The 18,684-nt window shown below is 31.5% G+C and overlaps 10 protein-coding genes across 10 annotated transcripts, besides 1 other annotated feature; 5 read left to right on the forward strand and 5 right to left on the reverse strand.

The window, feature by feature from the left end:
* Positions 1–1,197: 1,197 nt before the first annotated feature.
* Positions 1,198–3,222, forward strand: TVAGG3_0273590 (armadillo (ARM) repeat-containing protein family; the record flags this gene model as incomplete). Its single annotated transcript, XM_001579790.1, has 1 exon — positions 1,208–2,563. The coding sequence occupies one exon, from the start codon at positions 1,208–1,210 to the stop codon at positions 2,561–2,563; it is 1,356 nt and encodes a 451-aa protein (XP_001579840.1).
* A 295-nt stretch (positions 3,223–3,517) lies between these two features.
* Positions 3,518–4,359, forward strand: TVAGG3_0273600 (uncharacterized protein; the record flags this gene model as incomplete). The annotated part of the gene is made up of 1 exon (XM_001579789.1): positions 3,573–4,292. One exon carries the CDS (start codon positions 3,573–3,575, stop codon positions 4,290–4,292), a length of 720 nt encoding a protein of 239 aa, XP_001579839.1.
* A 41-nt stretch (positions 4,360–4,400) lies between these two features.
* On the reverse strand, positions 4,401–5,345 carry TVAGG3_0273610 (uncharacterized protein; the record flags this gene model as incomplete). Its single annotated transcript, XM_001579788.1, has 1 exon — positions 4,444–5,283. The coding sequence occupies one exon, from the start codon at positions 5,281–5,283 to the stop codon at positions 4,444–4,446; it is 840 nt and encodes a 279-aa protein (XP_001579838.1).
* Positions 5,346–5,398: 53 nt separating this feature from the next.
* Positions 5,399–6,453, forward strand: TVAGG3_0273620 (retrograde vesicle-mediated transport, Golgi to ER; the record flags this gene model as incomplete). The annotated part of the gene is made up of 1 exon (XM_001579787.2): positions 5,425–5,991. The coding sequence occupies one exon, from the start codon at positions 5,425–5,427 to the stop codon at positions 5,989–5,991; it is 567 nt and encodes a 188-aa protein (XP_001579837.1).
* A 109-nt stretch (positions 6,454–6,562) lies between these two features.
* On the forward strand, positions 6,563–8,060 carry TVAGG3_0273630 (STKc AGC domain-containing protein; the record flags this gene model as incomplete). Its single annotated transcript, XM_001579786.2, has 1 exon — positions 6,563–7,873. One exon carries the CDS (start codon positions 6,563–6,565, stop codon positions 7,871–7,873), a length of 1,311 nt encoding a protein of 436 aa, XP_001579836.1.
* Positions 8,061–8,172: 112 nt separating this feature from the next.
* On the forward strand, positions 8,173–9,887 carry TVAGG3_0273640 (SAM (S-adenosyl methionine) transporter family; the record flags this gene model as incomplete). Its single annotated transcript, XM_001579785.1, has 1 exon — positions 8,413–9,774. One exon carries the CDS (start codon positions 8,413–8,415, stop codon positions 9,772–9,774), a length of 1,362 nt encoding a protein of 453 aa, XP_001579835.1.
* A 2,802-nt stretch (positions 9,888–12,689) lies between these two features.
* Positions 12,690–14,288, reverse strand: TVAGG3_0273650 (guanylate cyclase protein; the record flags this gene model as incomplete). Its single annotated transcript, XM_001579784.1, has 1 exon — positions 12,690–14,288. The coding sequence occupies one exon, from the start codon at positions 14,286–14,288 to the stop codon at positions 12,690–12,692; it is 1,599 nt and encodes a 532-aa protein (XP_001579834.1).
* A 131-nt stretch (positions 14,289–14,419) lies between these two features.
* On the reverse strand, positions 14,420–15,199 carry TVAGG3_0273660 (uncharacterized protein; the record flags this gene model as incomplete). Its single annotated transcript, XM_001579783.1, has 1 exon — positions 14,420–15,199. The coding sequence occupies one exon, from the start codon at positions 15,197–15,199 to the stop codon at positions 14,420–14,422; it is 780 nt and encodes a 259-aa protein (XP_001579833.1).
* A 40-nt stretch (positions 15,200–15,239) lies between these two features.
* On the reverse strand, positions 15,240–15,719 carry TVAGG3_0273670 (uncharacterized protein; the record flags this gene model as incomplete). Its single annotated transcript, XM_001579782.2, has 1 exon — positions 15,240–15,719. One exon carries the CDS (start codon positions 15,717–15,719, stop codon positions 15,240–15,242), a length of 480 nt encoding a protein of 159 aa, XP_001579832.2.
* Positions 15,720–15,755: 36 nt separating this feature from the next.
* On the reverse strand, positions 15,756–17,174 carry TVAGG3_0273680 (uncharacterized protein; the record flags this gene model as incomplete). Its single annotated transcript, XM_001579781.1, has 1 exon — positions 15,756–17,174. One exon carries the CDS (start codon positions 17,172–17,174, stop codon positions 15,756–15,758), a length of 1,419 nt encoding a protein of 472 aa, XP_001579831.1.
* An 858-nt stretch (positions 17,175–18,032) lies between these two features.
* Positions 18,033–18,684: part of a mobile genetic element that runs on past the window's edge.

An 18,684-nucleotide genomic window follows, 5' to 3' on the forward strand; every position in this document is an offset into this window, starting at 1 on the left:
CTTGTAGCGTTCAAGTTCAAGTGATGAAAGTGCATAAGAAAGCTCCTTAATCATACCGATAGAAACAGCATTAGGGGCGCCAAATGGCGCTCGGTGATGTTTCCCATAAAAGCTTAATTTCAGGTATCCATAATCATAACCTGTCAGACGCAATAATTCATTAGCACACAATCATCGTTTCTCAATCAAGAAACGAAACGCACGATTGATTATGCTGGCCATTAAATTTTCATATCAAATAATTTACTACTTCAAGAAAAATTAAAGACTATCATCAACCAAAGCTTAAAATTCTCAGTGTTTACAACTCTCATACTTCGAATATGCATATTTCCAAAATAGCATGAAAATTTTTTTCATTTGAGCTCATTTTCTTTTGTTCTATTAACTAATACATGCAGTACAAGCTTGTTATACGTATACTTAATAAGTAAGGTCTTAAGGGAAATAATAAAAAACAATTTTGCTATTAATTATATTAAACAATATTTATTTGTAATTTCGTGATAATTATATTTCTTATTACAAAGTAAAGGTATTTGATATAATGTTTGCCTTACAAAAATGTTTCCTTTGTCTTGCCACCATAGGTATTCTATTTTGTCACTTTTTGCGCCCGCCGTGCCATGTATATATTTTTGATATATTCAACATGTTATTATGCCTCTACAAGTTCAACGACATGAAAAATTTTTTCAAAACAATAACAACGTTTATCACTATTGTTTTTATTGATAGATTGCGTTTACTAGGATCATATATTGGTTTACACATAATACATTTCTCCAACAACGTTGAAGTGCTAGTCAGAAATTAGTCAAAAACAAATTCTTCCAGTCTTGGAGTTTAACCCCGATACGTTTAATAATGAAATGTATCAATTCATAGCCACTCACAACAATTACTAGTTTTAACCCTATTTTCAATGTGATTGTAATTTAGGTTCATAAAAGATTAAGCTAAGGATCATACCATTTAGTTATTAGGGTGGATGCCAACAAGGTTTTGCATATCTTAGCTTACTGCCTTAGATAAGAAATCAAATGGTGATTAAGTAAACGTATTGAGATAATATTTCTCTTTGAAACTTTCATAATCTAACTAACTATTCATAACATATACTACCGGACACTTAAAACATAAGATTTCATACCAAGACAAGTTTTTGTCATTTTTTTCCCCAAAATCATAACCGTAAAATCTTTGTATGGAATATAAAAAAGATATTAAATTAGATTTAAATTCTGATCTCGAAAAGTTAACGCTTATCATTAAAGATGATAATGAGCAAATTAATGCACCGGAATCTTTATGTTCCGAGATTTTTAATGATTTTCCTTACATTAATGATATAAGAAGCATGAATTTTACTTCAATTGAAACATTTAAAGCACTAATAGAATCAGAATTTGTTGATTACTTCTGCGAAAAGCTATATAATCACTTGAATAATAATTCTGGAAAATATCAGAATAATGTTTTTCGAAAAAAAGCTACGGATCCTTCATTAATACTATCAAATATTTGTCTTCTATTCTCATCTGGCCCGTATGAGTTTCAGATGGAATTAATTAATAGAAATTATCCAAAACTGCTTGTAAGATTTCTGAACTCAGCAAATACGCAAGAACAATTCATCATTTTGAGAAGTATTTCCCACACAATGGGATCTAATGAAGAAATTATCGCTTATTTCGTACAGAACATGGGCATTCAGCCAATTATCGACATATTAGAAAATACTAGCGATGACAAAGTTAGAAAGCAAGCTGCTTATATTTTAACCCAATTTTTAAAAATCGAATTAATACAAGCACTTTTCGAGCAAATTACAGACTTATTACTAACAACAGCCAAAAAGTATCATGAGATTTATAATTACTATCTTGTTCTTGCTTTACACAACGTTTCTTTGTATAATCCTTCTTGGCTTCTTGTTAATAACAAATTTTTATCTTTACAGCACTTCATAAGCATTTCCGATGAAGCCATATCCGCTTTTGCATGCGATGCGATAACAAGAACCATTCAAGTCATGGATATGGAAACATTCCAATCATTTATAGTAAACTGCCAGATCTGGGATAAAATAACTATGGCCATTATCAAAAACGAGAGAATAACTGTAAGAAAGTCAATTCTTGTGTTAGCAATTTCAATTATTCAGAAAGAACCAGAATCACATATATTAGGTATAGAAGCTAAGTTTTTCATTACAATAGGACAGTTGTTAGCCACTAGTTCACATGAAATTAAGCATTTAATTTCTTTATTTTTTATTGATATATATGAATATCTAGGAAATACGATTTTCGAAATAGTTTCTGTTGAATTTGAGATGTTTTCAACCTTGTGCTCTTTAATTCAGCAGCAATCATTTGAAAATTTGCCAAAATTAATTATTATGCTGGGAAATCATGTCAAACACACTGAAAACTTTCCAGCAGAATATGCAGAAGAATATAAAGAAGCTTTAATTGATGCTATTGACACAAATGATGAGATTGCTGACCTTGCAATAACAATTCTTGATGATTTATTTGGTGACAAAAATCAGGATTAATATAAATTGTTTGTATTTACTTCTAAATACTTAAATTGTAAAATATAAAAATGATGAGATTGCTGACCATTCTTGTGAGAAATGCCTACTCATATCTATCTGTCGGCCAATTTCAAGCATAAATGTTGATAGTGCAGTTTTTCCATTTTAATTTTTGGAGTTTAACAATTTCAAGCGGCAATTCACTGATGCACAATTGGGTGGAGCACATCCATTATTATTCATTGCTTCTTTATCGGATCCAATAGAAATACGATATTGAACAACTTCAGGCTGACAATTAGATGATGCATAAATGAGTGGAGTATTTCCATTGCCTTCCTTTGATTTTTTGTCAGCGCCAACAGAGATAAGATATTTAACAACTTAAAGGTGTCCTTTTCCTGATGCAAACATGAGCAGAGTAATATCATGATTAATCTTTGATTCTTTATCACAACCGCATTCAATGAGTGATTTGACAAGCCTGAGATTTCCTTTTTTACTTGCAACAGGAAGTATATTAACTTAAAAAAATCATGTGCTTACAAGCAATTTCTAACATTTCAGTATTTTCTTCAGATGAAAGTTCATCAATAAATTTATAAACGAACTTCGTTGATTGGGAATGTTCCACGTTTCGTGAGATGGTAAAACAGTTCACCACCGGGAACATATTCTAATCCAAGGTAGAATTTCGATGTGTTTTGAAACGCGAAGAATAATTGAACGATAAAAGGGTGATGTGCAATAACTGCATGTGACTTCATCGCGTCAAGCAATTTCCAATTAATTTTGATAAATTCTTTATGTACACTGAGTTCATCTCCGAAATGTACGAAATCTGTTATTTCATACACTAAATTGTATATTTCCTCCAATAAATGCAATGATATGATATCAAATATTCTGCCACAATTGAAGAAATTCCAATTCGGATAAATTTCACATGATATATTTTTTATTTGGAGTATTCTCGTGCATTCCTAATTGAATTACGCTTTTTAATAACGATATCGTTCAGAAAAAAATGAGTATTCAGGATTTTTTCGCAACTGGAGAGGGTCTCGACGTTGAAGTTACATATGAACAACTTTACCAGCAAGTCAAAGACATGCAAAAGCAAATTCGGAAAACAAGTCAGCTAAAAGATGAGTTTTTGGCAGTTCCAACAATTGGAAAATATAAAAGTCTCGAAAAAACATGGAATGTGCAACAGCAGAAACTGCAACAATTTTCGGAAGATTTGTCGCGATTAAATGGGCAAGAAAGTGATTTATTAGTACCTATTTCGGAAGACCTCAACGAAATTAGACAACAACTTGCCAGAGTTAAAGAAACAATTGAATCTGAACGAAAGAGAGTCGAACAAATGGTTGTAGATGAAGAAGAAATGCTCAGAAAAGAAGAAGAGGATAGAAAGAAGACACAAGCACAACTTGAAGCCGAATATCAAGCCAGGGAAGCAGAAGCCCTTGACCAAGGTGCTAAAGAGATTGTTAGCGCTATGAAAGACACACTTGACATTACAAACCAATTGAACGAAAATCTTGACAAGCAGCATGAAACAATACAAAGAGTTGAGAAGACTGTTGAAGAAGCTCATGAAGAAATGGTCGCAGGAAACGCAGATCTCGAAGAAGCTCATGAACATCAGAAAAAGAACTCCAAATGCTTGTATTACATAATTGGTGGTATCGTATTTGCTGTTGTACTGGTTGTCATTGTTGTTGTCCTTCTCAAAGTTTAATTTCATAGAGAATTTTTTATTTTTGTTATTTAAAATGATTAAATATCTGTTTTTGTTTGAATCTGATCGTTTGGTAAAAATTCGAATCGTATTTTTAACTTTTTTCATGGAAAAATTACAATTTATTTTAATAAAACAAATAAAAGATGAATTAATTCAAATTCCATCTATATCTATTATAAAGGAAGTTATCCGAAATCGGAATAAGATAAGAATCAGTTTGGAACTTCTTATTGACCGAAATACCTGGATAATCGGAGAAAGAGAAGTCAAAGTAGAAGTCATTAATTGTAACAAACGTTTTGACAACGGCCATCTTGAAAATTGGACCTCTGCAATTTTGGATATTTATTGTATTGCAAACCCATTGGGATTCCATCATTATGACTGCAGTAGTCGATGTGAGGTTAACGAAGTTGACTTTTTCGATAATTTTCTTGGATGAAATCGATCTTCTTAAAGGAATGCAAATATCAGCCTTAGAATTCAAAAAGTGTGTGAATTTTATAACTGTATTTGAGAGATCTTGTGGTGTTAAGCAACAACCATCACCAGAAACCTCAGAATGTGTTATATTTGCAGTTTCCCATAAAAACAAGCCCAATTTGCATAGAATATTGTTGGATTCGCCAACTGGACACGACGAAAGCATTCCACTCTTATAAGTTGAAATAAATTTACATGTGAATTTTTTGCGTTTTACAGCTTCTATTGTTCCAAACTGATTCTGCTTTGCAGCAATATCACTTGCCGCGACACAGTTTAAGTCTATTGTATTACAAGAAATGAACATCGCACCATCATTTCCTTCAGGAACGAAACAGCGCTCGAAATAACAGCATTTAATCCATATGTTTGAGTCTTTATCTGTGGGATTGAAGTAAATAGCAGCTCCTGATTCGTTAGTCGTGAAATCATACCATTGAGATGCTTGTAGAATGTTGCATCCCTTCTGAAATGTGGTTAATCGGGCAGCTTCTAATACCATCATTACTGTGATCTGACATTGAAAATCATTATCACCTCGAGAAAACGATAAAAACGGGAAAAAACAAAACATATTGTAAAAAAGTGTCGTGTGATCAAAATTTTCGTCACTTTTTATTCACAAAATCTTTTTCTTTTTTTTTACATGAAAGTTAAGATTGTTCTTCTCGGTCCAATGTCCGTTGGAAAAACCGCACTATGTAATAGATTCAAGTATGATAAGTTCGAACAGAATTACCAAGTAACTATCGGCGCTGGCATTATTGACTATCAGACCAAAGTAAACGGTAAATCTGTTGATGTACAAATATGGGATACTGCTGGAATGGAAAGGCACAGATCATTAAGTCCTTTGTATTACAGAGACGCTGATGCGGGAATATTTGTTTACGATATTTCAGAAAAAGGCTCAATCAATCAGTTAGAAAGATTTTATGATGAATTTATGGCTCAAAACGATCGTGGTTTTCATGGAATAGTTGTTGCCAATAAGTCTGATTTAAACAAAAATGAAGCTGCACTGGAAGAAGGAAACAAATGGGCTACTATGCATGGTTGTGAATTTACGACGGCATCAGCTAAAATCGGCGAAGGAGTTGCAGAAGCATTCAATAAAGCAATAATGGGAGCAGTCCTGCGTTCAACAAATACAGCAACAAAAAGCATTATACTTAAGAATGCCGATGATGATGAAAAGAAGGGATGCTGCTAGAATTTTATTTCAATATTTTTATTAACAGTTTATTAATTGTTTGTTTGTATTATATAGTCTCTTTTGGTGAAAAATATACCATTAACTCATTGTAATCAGATTTTCAATATCTATGCCAGATTTTATTTGCTTTTAGATTATGAATGGAATAATAAACTATCCAGTATAAAGTACTCTCTATCTAAATATTAATTTTTTATTCCGAAAACGACAAAGAAATTTCCAACAAATTATTGACTTTGGTTTTGATTGACTTGGAGAGCACAATTCTATTATACTTGTTGTCTATGTCTTGAATCAATGGGTTATGCTTAAAATGAATGTCATAATTTTTAATTGTATTTAATAATCACTTTAAAATTGCTTACTAAACAAAAATTATGATTACTTATACGAATGTTATTACAAAATTGTTTTCTAATTCCCCAATTACTGTGATAAAACAGTGAGAAATATAACTGTGAAAAACGAAATTCAAAGAAATTTATAAACCTTAATATGCTAGAACATCTCGCAAATTTCATTTCTTTTTTGACGCCGATAAGTGACAAAATTTTTATAAATTTTTTGAATGGATGATGACAATTCGAGTTCCAATGATATAGATGATATTATGGAGCTCAAGGGATGGTTAAAGAAAAAGTCGCTCGGTGAAAAAAAGTGGGTCAAACGTTATTTAGTACTTCGCGAGAATAATTTGACATTATATTTTGATGAAACATGTAAAGACGCAGATACAACATATCAACTATCCTCGAACACAACAGTAGAACAAATTGTCGATAATAACACTCCAAAATTCATGCTAACCATCGAAGGACAAGATCCAATTACATTTTCAACGGATACCTCCGAAAATGTGCAAAAATGGATCACAGGAATCCGAAGTTCATTTGAATCCTCACCTGTTCTGTCCATGTCTTCCTTCGACATCCTTCACGTTCTTGGAAGAGGCGCTTTCGGAAAAGTTATGCTCGTCAGACATCGGTCCAGCATGAAGTTATACGCTATCAAATCAATCCAAAAGAGGAAACTACTTGACGCGATGAAGTCACATACAGTTATTGCAGAAAGAAATATACTTATGAAGGCACATCACCCTTTTATCGTTCAATTATTCTTTGCCTTTCAAAACCCATCGAAATTCTACCTCGGATTAGAATATGTTCCCGGTGGTGAACTGTTTTACCATCTCACGAAACGTGGAACATTCCCAATCAACGAAGTTCGTTTATATTCAGCTGAAATCGCATTAGCATTATCATACTTACATAGCATCGGTATCATTTACAGGGACCTCAAACCGGAAAACGTCATGCTTGACAGCACAGGCCATATCAAACTTACAGATTTTGGTTTATCTACAGAAGTCTTCGAACTTGAAGAATGTGGTGATTCATTTTGTGGAACATCTAGATATTTGTCACCGGAGATGATATACAAAATCAAATATACACATAAAATCGACTGGTGGTCACTTGGAATTTTGATGTACGAAATGATTGTCGGACATCCTCCATTTGATTCACAAAACAGGAGTCAGTTGTATAATGATATCACACACTCCGATCCTGTTTTCCCAAGTTCTTTTCCAGTTGACGCAAAAGATTTAGTTTGTAAACTTTTAACTAAGAATCCAAACCAACGACCAGACTTCTCTGGTATCAAAGACCACGTTTTCTTCAAAGGAATCGACTGGGATAAGGTTTACAACAGAGAATACCAACCAAACTTTATTCCAAAGCAAACTACACCTAACTGTGACTCTGTGTTCCTACAGGAGAGTCCAGCAGATAGTATTGTAACTGCTACTTCTGCACAATTTCCAGATTTCTCATTCCAAGGTCAATCATTATGCGATTCATACCAAGAATGGGATTGAACTAATATCTTTTAATCTTTGTATTTAAAATTATGCGTTTTGTATCTATTTTTACTATTTTTTCCTTCATCATAATTTAAATTTTTTATGCATGTGTCCATATGAGCGCCGATTTCTATAGAAAATTTCCTATAAATGCTTTTACAAACACATGAGCTATCTCATACAATCAATGCTCTCTCGAGATTGTGAAAGTATGCCCATGGAGCCTAAAACATAAGTAATTAATGAATTTTATAGATGCTCAGGCATTATGTTGACGGAATGGCCGATTACTATGTATGAAATTAAAAGGATGAGAATTTTTGAAAAGAATATGTAATTTGTTAAATGGATACAACACCCTGTATTCAGAAAGAATTTAGATAATGCTTTTGGTCTTAAATAAGATATATCAAATCGATCATTATGGAAGGTTAAGCCAAAATCCACCTTTTCCAAGGTATCGTATATCCCAATATCTAGTAAAGTGATATGTGAGTTGCTTCAATGAAGTTGTTAAATATTTTCCATACTTCTATTCGATAAAAGAAAATTTCATGGATGAGTTACTGGACACCATCGTTGTTTGGGTTTTCCGGATTTCTCTTGGTATAGCAATGTTTGTTGTTTTATATAAAAGAATTATGTCCCCTCAATCTATCAATAAAGACCTTAAAATCTTGTTGGCCAGATATTTTGCTTGTCAATTTGCAATATTTTTCGCATCACATCTTCAAATGCCCTACAGATACCAATTGTTTCTCGAAAAAGGACTAACTGGCTCCCAAATATCCGAAATTTTCGCTTATGCAAATATTGTCATTGCAATTTGGAATTTAATTATGCCAATCGCACTCAAAAAGCTTGGTCATGCAACATTATGCACATTTGTAGCCCTTTCATATTGCCTTAACTCATTTTTAATCTCATTCAGTGATAAATTTTACCTTTTCGTTATCTCAGGATGCATTTCAGGTCTCGCAATGCCAACAGCAATGATGTCCCTAATGGATTACTGGATGTCAGAGGAAATGCTGCTTCCAGAAGAATCAAACGCAAATTTTGTTTTTAATGAGTTCAGAGTACTTGTTGCTTTGCTTAATTCTTCGATATCATCACCTACAAGCAACTATATCGCTACAAATTACGGAATTAAATACGTTTTCTCGTTCACAATTTCAATTCCACTTGCTTCTATCATTTTGATCACTTCTTTACTACATCTACAGAAGAAACCGGAAGAAAAATCAATTGGCGGTGATTTTTCGGACCTTAAAGTCTTCTTTACAGAAAATCCAAAAAATATCGCATTTGTTTTCACGGAAATTGCCTTTTCTGTTGTTCTCCATTCAATGATGCAACACATGTCTGCATTTCTATTCACACCCACTCATAAACCTCCAATGGGATACGTAAAAGGCGCTTACGGGGTTTTAGATTTAATTTCAGCACAATTATTCTCGCAAATCTCCGGGAACTTGTCAGCAACGATGTGGACAATTGTTATAATGATATCCATGGGGGTGGCAATGAGCGGAATTGTTGTTTTTTACGAAAATAAGATTATTACATTTTTATTGTTGGGATTAGTATCAGCAATTATATCATCTGCTAACGGAATCTTCATACAGATGAGGAAACTGATATATCCAGGCAGAATCCGCAACTATATCATGACAGTTGTGAAAATGCCTTCATCTCTCATTTCTACAGTGATAATTTACTTCGTTAAGGACTACAACGTGAAATCTTACATTATTGTATCCACTGTTGTTGTCGCTTGGGGAGCTATTTTCGCTTATATCATTCGATCTTTCGAAAAAACAGAAATCATCACAAAAGATCAGGAAGAACTCCTCGAAGAGACAAAGAATATTACAGTGGAAGTAGACGAAGAGGAAGAGAAGAAAGAAGTTTAATTATTTATTGTTTTTGTTGTTGTTATGTAAATATACTTGTTTTATATTAAATAGCAATACATTTTAGCTAATAATTTGCTAATGGTGTGTGTGAATCCTACGTGGAAAGGCAGGTTAGTTCTCAAAATTCAGGGAAGGATCATTTTATAGGAACATTATTTTATAATACATAATTAAAAAAAAAACTAGATTTGTTACAGAAGGCGAAGCAGAACTAACTCAGTATGGATTGTATTACAACGGCAAAGGATTTCATATGAAAGCAGGTTCATCAATCACGTTCCAAGTTTCATTTAACCAAACAGGAAATAGTGCTGGTTTTATTGGAGGTAAATCGGTGAATGGTGGTCATTTGATGTCTTGGAATCAACAGCAGTATCTTCCTTTCTAATGAACTGAGACGATTGATAGGAAACAAGTTCTATCAATCACCTCTTGGTGGAATTAAATACTTTGTAAACAAATCAAAACATTCATTTCGCCTTCATTGCTTTCAGGATTACTTGCCTTCAGGGAAGTTGTCGAAGGCGAAATTTGTCTTTAAGGATTACTTGCTGATGGCAATCTTATAGCTTATTTACTGTTCCTTCAGAAGATGAATATGGGAACGTAATTTCCCCAATAACACCAATCACTCCAGATGAAGAAGGAGATAAAGATGGCAAAACACCAGATCCGAAAAATTCAAAATCAAGCGAATGTGGAAGTTTGAAAGATAATATTTATCTTTATTCTTTTATGAACGGTAAATCAAACATGAAAGATATTCTAAACTCCAAAAGCCATAGGAAGTTTAATATTTCCGAATGATATTTGAATTACTGATTTGATTACACGAATTAAATTTCATTAAAAATGCTTATTTTATGATTCTTTGTGGCAAAATATAGACTATTGACGATAATCTCTTTTTATTAATTGTATGACTTCTATCAAAATTTTAACTGTATATACGACTTTTGTAATTAAAATCTTTTACTATTTTTTTGCTGAACATTATGTATATATCCATGAGAATGATAATTGGTTTTCTTTACCTCTTATATTGTTTCTTTGGCTTATTTTAAATTATGTAAGTTCTCAAAATTTGATGTAGATTTTCTGAAGTTTACAATTTTACATCATTCGTTTTCCTTTCGAGTCGGAGAACGAAATTAGATTCATTAGTTCAAAAATCCGATCGATATTCTGAAATGATAAAAGAAGAAGATAATACAAGAATTGATGCATCAAGAATGGACAGAGTTTTTCACAAGTTCCGAACAAGGAACAAAATACTCTTCAAAAAACGAAAAACTTAGTTCAAGGGATCCAAATTATTATATAAGCTTTTGTAATTTTGGTACATTACTCATAGAAGGTGCCATTAACTTTACGACTTCGAAAAATACCACGAAAACTCTTATTGAAGCGTCGAATTTTAATAATTGCACAAATACCAAAAGAAGAGGAGGAATTTTATACTTCTCCACAGAAGGCGAATGTGTTCAAAATCGAATTTGTAGTTTAAAATCTAATTCTGCTTATAGATATATGTATTGTTATGTTGATGTTAGTGAGTTTGGTGCGTATAAGAATAAAATTCTTAATTCTCTTATTTCTGAAAGTGGAAATTTATATAATTATACACATGATAATATTTATCTAAAAAATGGAGAAGCTGAAATAAATTCTATAAATATTTCATATAATAATTTAGAATATCTGAATTTATTAAGCATATCCGACTATTATTCTTCATCAAGAGCATCATTTTCAACACTTATTAATAATACTGATACACTTCAAAAAAATTATGATCGATTTGCTTATATTTCTTATTCACAGAAAACATTTTTGATCAAGTCATGCAACTACTTAAGTAACAATTTAATTGTAATAATAGGTGCTTCTATGGCAAATTTCAAATTAGTTAATTGTAGTTTCATCAATAACACAGGTAGATATTTTTATATTGCTCAATATACTTATCCAGATGCATCTTATGAGTCACAACATAGTATAATTGATGGATGTTACATTGATGAAAGTAATCCTAGAAATTTTTGGAATGTTTATTTCACAAACAATAGAGCAAATCCATTCGAAATAGAATTTCCAAATTTAACATGTGAATTTGATATTCCTAAATCAAAGAATGAAGAAGAAAATGAAATCATTTATTTAAATAGAAAGAAAAGAATTTTAAAAAATCTTCATTTTTTGTTCTTCCAATCATTTGTTATTATTTCTCGAAAGAAGTAAAATATATCCATATAATAAGCGTTAAAGAAGTAATTGTAAACGTCGCGAATTGTAATTTTATCAATAATTCAAGAAGAAATAGTTATTTTTATCAAAGTTCTTCATTTTCAGGAAATATTACAATTGATGGATGTTACATTGATGAAAATGATCATCGAATACATAGACCAGTTAGTTTCACAAACAATGTAACAAATCCAATAAAAATTGAAATACCACATTTGTCATGTGTATTTGATATTCTTAAATCAATGAATGAGGAGGAAATCGGAATCGAATATTTCAACATAATTAAAAATCTTCATTTATTTCTCGATTTATTTATGCCAATTGTTATTGAAAATATATATTCTATTCATAATCTTTCTTACTTTTCAACATATCTTTGTGAAGTGAAGTTTCCTATTATAGATAAAAAACTCTCGAGATCTGCTACAGATGACGCTCATAATTTATCATGTTCTATTCGACCAAGGCGGCAATTTTGATGATATGAACAAAAGAAGTTATTATCTGTTACAAAAATAGAAATAGAAAAACTCATGAATTCTTATTAGTATGAATTCTTTAATTCTGATGATAATAAATATAAAAAATATGATCATTACAGTTACAAAAAACTTAAAACAAAATAATATTTTTATACAAGAAAAAAATAAACAAATAAAAAGTTATCTTTCAATTGGTTCTACTGAGTAGTAGCTTCCAATTATTGGATCTTTCTTACTAACAAACTTTGCTCCAATTGAAGCAACTTGGTTGTAGACATTCTCAGTGATACAAGCCATTCCTGACTCACCAATCATTGACAGTCTACTTGCTTTGTCAAACAACTCTCCGACACAAGCAATTTCTTTAACATCTCCTTTTGTTTCACAAATATTTATTGACTGATTTGTGTCAACACCAATTGTTATCTCTCCAAAGAATGTCGGATCATCGAAACTGCTCAAAACATCATCAATATACCTAAATATATCCATCGGAGCATTTTTATTTGAGGAGATAATGCAATACATTCCTTGAGCGAAAAACAATCTTTGCAGTGTTTCGTATTTCTTCAAATTCTCATCAATTTTATCTAATATCTGTTTCCTTTGTTTCATAACAGCTGTTGGAGCCAAAGAGTTGGAAAATTGAACTAATCTCATTGTGCAAATCGAGCAATCATTCAATGTCAAACTATGATTTTCATTATTTAATATAGGAGGTCTTAAATTGTTTTGTAAATTATCATTTCCTCCTTTGAGGATTCCTATCTTCTTCTGTTTCGCGAGAACAGTTGAAAAATCAGTCAAAACAAAAGCAAACAATGAGTTCTTGCTGTGTTGTGAATTCGTCAAAATTGGTAAAACATCGCATTCTATTTCTTGACCGTTTTCTTTTCTGAATTTTGCAGAAATATTATCGAAAACAATTGTTTGTGAATTATGAGCATTTTCATCATTTTTAGTGACTAATGATTGTCTATTAGATTTTCCATTTCCTCCATGATTTAGTTTAGATTTCATTTCATTGTAATGGAAGACATTTTGGAGTTTATCAACATCAGTAATCATCGCAATATTTTGACCAATAATATGCGAGATTTCATAAGTAAATACAATCTGGAATGATGAATTCACATTAACAATAACTCCATCACTTGTTGTGAATATTAATGGATGAGAAGTGTTTGCAAGTAAAGTTGCTGTTTCTGACATTTTCGCCAGTTTTTGAGAGATTTTTCTATTCAACAAAATCATCATCAAATCATCATTATTTACAGCATCAACGGGAGGAACTCTTAGTATGAATTCTATCATTGTTTTATAAGTCATTCTCATAAACCAATATCTATAGATAGCGAAGAACAAAGTAATAAAAGTCAAAAATGTTCCTGAAGATGCCAAAACAGTTACAAACATATCTTGTTGTTCATCAGTTTTATCTGCTTGATCCAACAACAAATCAATGACTTCTTCCATCTGTGGATATAAATGTGCATTTAAAAAGTGAAAAGTATTAATAAAAGCTGTATCACTCAACATTGTTGTTGATTGATATTGTACTTGTATATCAGTAATCATGTTATAGAATGCGGAAACACCGCTATCCAATGACAAACAAGAATAAGATTCATGATAAGTTGCATCTTTCAAAGAGAAATTACATGGTGAATCTTCTCTTATTCTATTAATTTCTTCCAAAATGTCACCAGATCCATAATAACCAATACTTGCTTGCTGGTGTGCTTCTGTGAATTCTTGTTGTGCTTGTGTTGATCTCATTCTAAATTGAAATCCCAATCTCATTATATTCATGTTGTTTCTGAAATTAGAGAAAACATTTGAAACAACTAAAGTATAAATAGATTCAACAGCTTTAACTTTCCTTATTGTTGCTTCTAACAAAGTATTTCCTAAGCCTTGATAATTCTTTGATTCTGTCTAACTCTCATAATAAACAAACCAATGAAAACTAAACAAAACAAAGTCAAAAACATTTCAATCAAATACAAAACAGTTGTTTTAACTGTTGATCTTTCTGTTTTCGAAATAGAAGCAGCTAAATTAGGAGCATCCGTTGATATCTGTGCAATGAAAATATTTGATGAACATGCATCAAAAACTTCAGGAGGGAATTTCTTACAACTTTTCACTGTTTTTGAAATTTTCGAATTAAACAATAGAACTAAAACTAATTCACTAATTAAAAAGAAAGCTGAATAAACAATGAAGATAACAATAAAAGATTCTAAATGAAAAGTACCAACAGAATTAGAAACATCTGTTACAAATGTTCTTGAAAAATTAAAAATATTATCAACAATTGTTGAAGAGAAAAATATACTGTCATAAGACATTGTATTTCTTGTAATTGTGTTGCTTTCTGTACTAGCAATTACATGAGTGTTTGTAAGGAATTCAGCAATGATGAATGCCAATGATTCTTGACCTGCATCGACTTGGCCAAAACTAGCATTTGTGTAAGAAATATTAAAGCTTTGATTAAACAAGAAATTAATTGATTCCGTTAAATCTTCATTATCAATTATTTCATTTATCATTCCATTATAAACATTTGTCATTATATTTGTTCCTTCTTCAGTTATTTCATGCGCGAGATCAAGGAAAGACATATTAGGATCAATCATATATTTTGTGTGATTTACTCTGTCTGTTCCTATTGCTTCATCCATTTCATAAATGTCTTCAACAGCTCCATTCGCATTTGCAAGATCAAAAAGCAAAACTTAGCATTGCCAATGTAGTTGCTTCACCAATATCAGATGTGTTCTTTATCAAATGTATTCTTGTAACTGTACCAGAAAACAAACCTGTAAAATACATGGCCAAAACTGTCCAAAGAATCCAAAAAGCCAAAAATTTGATGATTGACAAAACCAAAATCAAAGGTAAAGCAAATGTTAAATGATTAGAAATAGCACGTTGATATTCCAATCTTAATCTTGGATGTTCAACTAATTGTCCTAAAGCATCTTCTTTTGCTTTGACATCTAAATCATCCATTGTTGAAATGTTCGATTTCGAGATAACTTTTGCGGCGTATTCAGGGAAAATGTGGAGGAAATTAAGGGAAGCAGTATCGTATCTATATACTTTACCATCTTGTAGTTGTAGAGCTGAATAATGCCAAAAAGCAGCATTGTCAAAGTCACTTTTGCATTCAACTAAAAAGTGAGCGTATTCTTCAGCCAACAAAGCGTTTCTTGGATACTTCGTGAGTGCATCTTGTCAATGTCCCATGCAATCTTCCTTTTGACGGTTGATTGGCTCCATAATCGAAGGTGCGAAGAAATCATTATTATTCTGGATGTATTTCCAAGCGGCTCTGATTGTCATTTCCAGTTTCTTCGTTTCATCTCTCAATGGCATCAACTCATCTACTGTGCAAAGTGGTTGTCTGCCGGTCTCTGCTATTCTAAGTTGATAAAAAAGAAAACTTTCTGACATCGACAAACTTGTTGCGTTTCTAAGCATCGCTAATTGGGCTGTAAACTGTGGTTGAAGCTCTTGGAAGTAACAAACAAACTTGGCAACCTCTAATCTGACCGTGTAATTGTTTGTTCCTTGTACAATCATTTCAATAATTTTGCCTGAGATAAAAGATGGATCGTTTTGGGATACGGCCAATCTAAGTTGCTTTATGGCAAGCCTGTCATTAACAAATTCTTCTTTTCGGATAATCTTTTTGGAGACAAATTTGAGAATTATGTGGAAAACTATGGAACTGATCAGAAAAGAAACCAAAACAAGTACATATCTTAGATAACCAAGATTTCCGCCTATAAAGAAACCGATGGAACCGAAGATGCAACTTGTTAATGTGGCCGCAGCAATAGTTGTAACGTATAAGTACGCAAATGGGAAATTAAATATGAGGAAGAGCAAAAATAAGTCTAAAACGATGTTGAGGGCTCCAACGAAATATGGAAAATTGACATTAAAATCTTTCGAAATCCAGATCAAAAAAGCTAAGAAAGAATTAAAGAGATATGTAAAGAAGATCGGTTTGGATTCGAAGTAAACGCATACAGAATCATGGAAAAAGATTGTACTGGAAGAAAATAATGTCGAAAAGTAAAAAATTCCAATGAAACAAGCCCACAAGATGAACGTAAGTAAAAGTAGAACTATTGTTGATAGCGTTGACGCAAGTTGATTGATCATGGCTGTAAGAATGGAACCGGCATTTGAAGATAAAGGAAGAATCACAAGAGGTATGAAGAAATGCATTATTATATTCATAGCGGCTATTTCGACCTTAGTTATTGTACCTTTTAATTTGTATCTAATAACAGTTGCAATGAAAAAGAAAAGGGCTACGTATCCTACTGCAATAACGATAATCTCTAAAGTAATATGTGTAGTATTGTATGATGGATACGAAAACAAAAAGATAGACGCTATAATTTGGTCAATCTGGTAGTTTGCATATAGATTGGGGAAAACTGATATGAGAATGTGCTGAATTATTGCAAATAGAAGCGTGATGTATGTGATTGCCCTATATGAAAACGTTGATCTTTGTAGTACGGAGAAGAATGGGAATATTTTAAGAGCGAAAGAATTAACTGACAACGCTTTCTTCCTAACTTCTGGATGCTGATCAAGCCGAGATGATGTTGCACTGGATGATCTGCGAGAAGTCATTGGTTTGAAATAGAAATGTAAACTATTGATTTCTATGAAACATGAATTCAAACTGTTATTGAATTTATAAATTGAAAGCTTACATTTGATTTGAAATTAATTTTTGTGAAGGGGTACATTTTGATACTATTTTTATATTATGTTAGTATAACATTTTTAAAGTGTGGCAAATTTTCAATAAGTCCGTTATCTGGGCAAACTATCAACAAAGATTATCCATATCTAATGAATTATTATTTTTGAATTTCGCTAATTTCGGCTTTTTGATTGATTCGGTATTGGATTTTTCTGAAAATGAAAATTTATGTTCAATATATAAGAAGAATAGGGAAAATTTCATTAAAATTCAAAAAATAATTTGATTCTGAAGAAACCAAAAGATTTCACCTTTTTTAACCCAAATGAATAGATATGATTCAATTAATCAGCTCATCATCCTTCTGTCGAAAACTGCCATTTGGACAGTTATAATTGCACATTTTTGGCCTCGTCAAGATATAAAATATATCAAAACGTTATATTTGATTTCGCTATATTAAGAATAAATAGAAATTCATATGAATTGTATGTGCACTATCGCAATAGAAGATAGATTAAGATACAACAAGAAAAATGAACAAATTTTGTTCAAACTTCTATTTTATCTAATCTTATCTTAACTGTGATACTGTTCATACTGATTATATTCGTTTTATATATACAAAACTTGGGATTTTTCTTATAGTTATGTGCAAATCGAAACATAATTCCTGAATTACTATAGTTGTATCCTGTTTTTCAATATCTTGGATAATTACGCTTCTAAAGTGCCAAATTGACACGGATTAAACCAGAAAGATATTTCAATTCAGTTTGTTAAAAGGTAACTAAACTCCTTTCGCCGATCCGATTTGCTCCATATTTAAAATATAGCTTGCATATGTAGAAGAAAAGCTAATTTTGAAGTACGCCCGAAATCCACCAACAGGATTTCGAGCTACTAAAAAGGTACTTTTAAATGTGATTTTTTTTATAAAAAATTAAATTTATTTTAAGATCAGACTAAAAACTAATTTTATGGAAAATCTATATCGACAAATTTATTATTTATTGGGTATATAGATTTTTTGATTATGGCGATTATGTCTGATATGCTTCCAATAAGCCAAAACACATTTCATACTGATTTCTATAAAAGGTATCTTTATTATAGAAGTGTAAGCTATATCTGTTTGTTTTTTTATTATAACAAATTCAAAATTCTCTTATAAGGACTAGATGAAATCTGTATTATTAAATCATTAGCTAAATGAAGGTTTAAATAGAAAGTAAATATCAATTTATATGATACTGAAACCAAATAGTTCTTTTAATAAAAGATAACACGCTGAAAATTATTGAGTATTTGCAAATCTCAAAAATCTATTGGTGAATTTGGCTCAACTTTTAAAATTATAACATCCATATCAAATCATAAAAGCAGACAAAAATTAAAGCCAAACCTATCGGCCAATTTTTTTTTGATATTTTG

Source organism: Trichomonas vaginalis, chromosome V (genome assembly GCF_026262505.1).
Source record: "Trichomonas vaginalis G3 chromosome V, whole genome shotgun sequence".
In the NCBI taxonomy this organism is placed as follows: Eukaryota; Parabasalia; order Trichomonadida; family Trichomonadidae; genus Trichomonas; species Trichomonas vaginalis.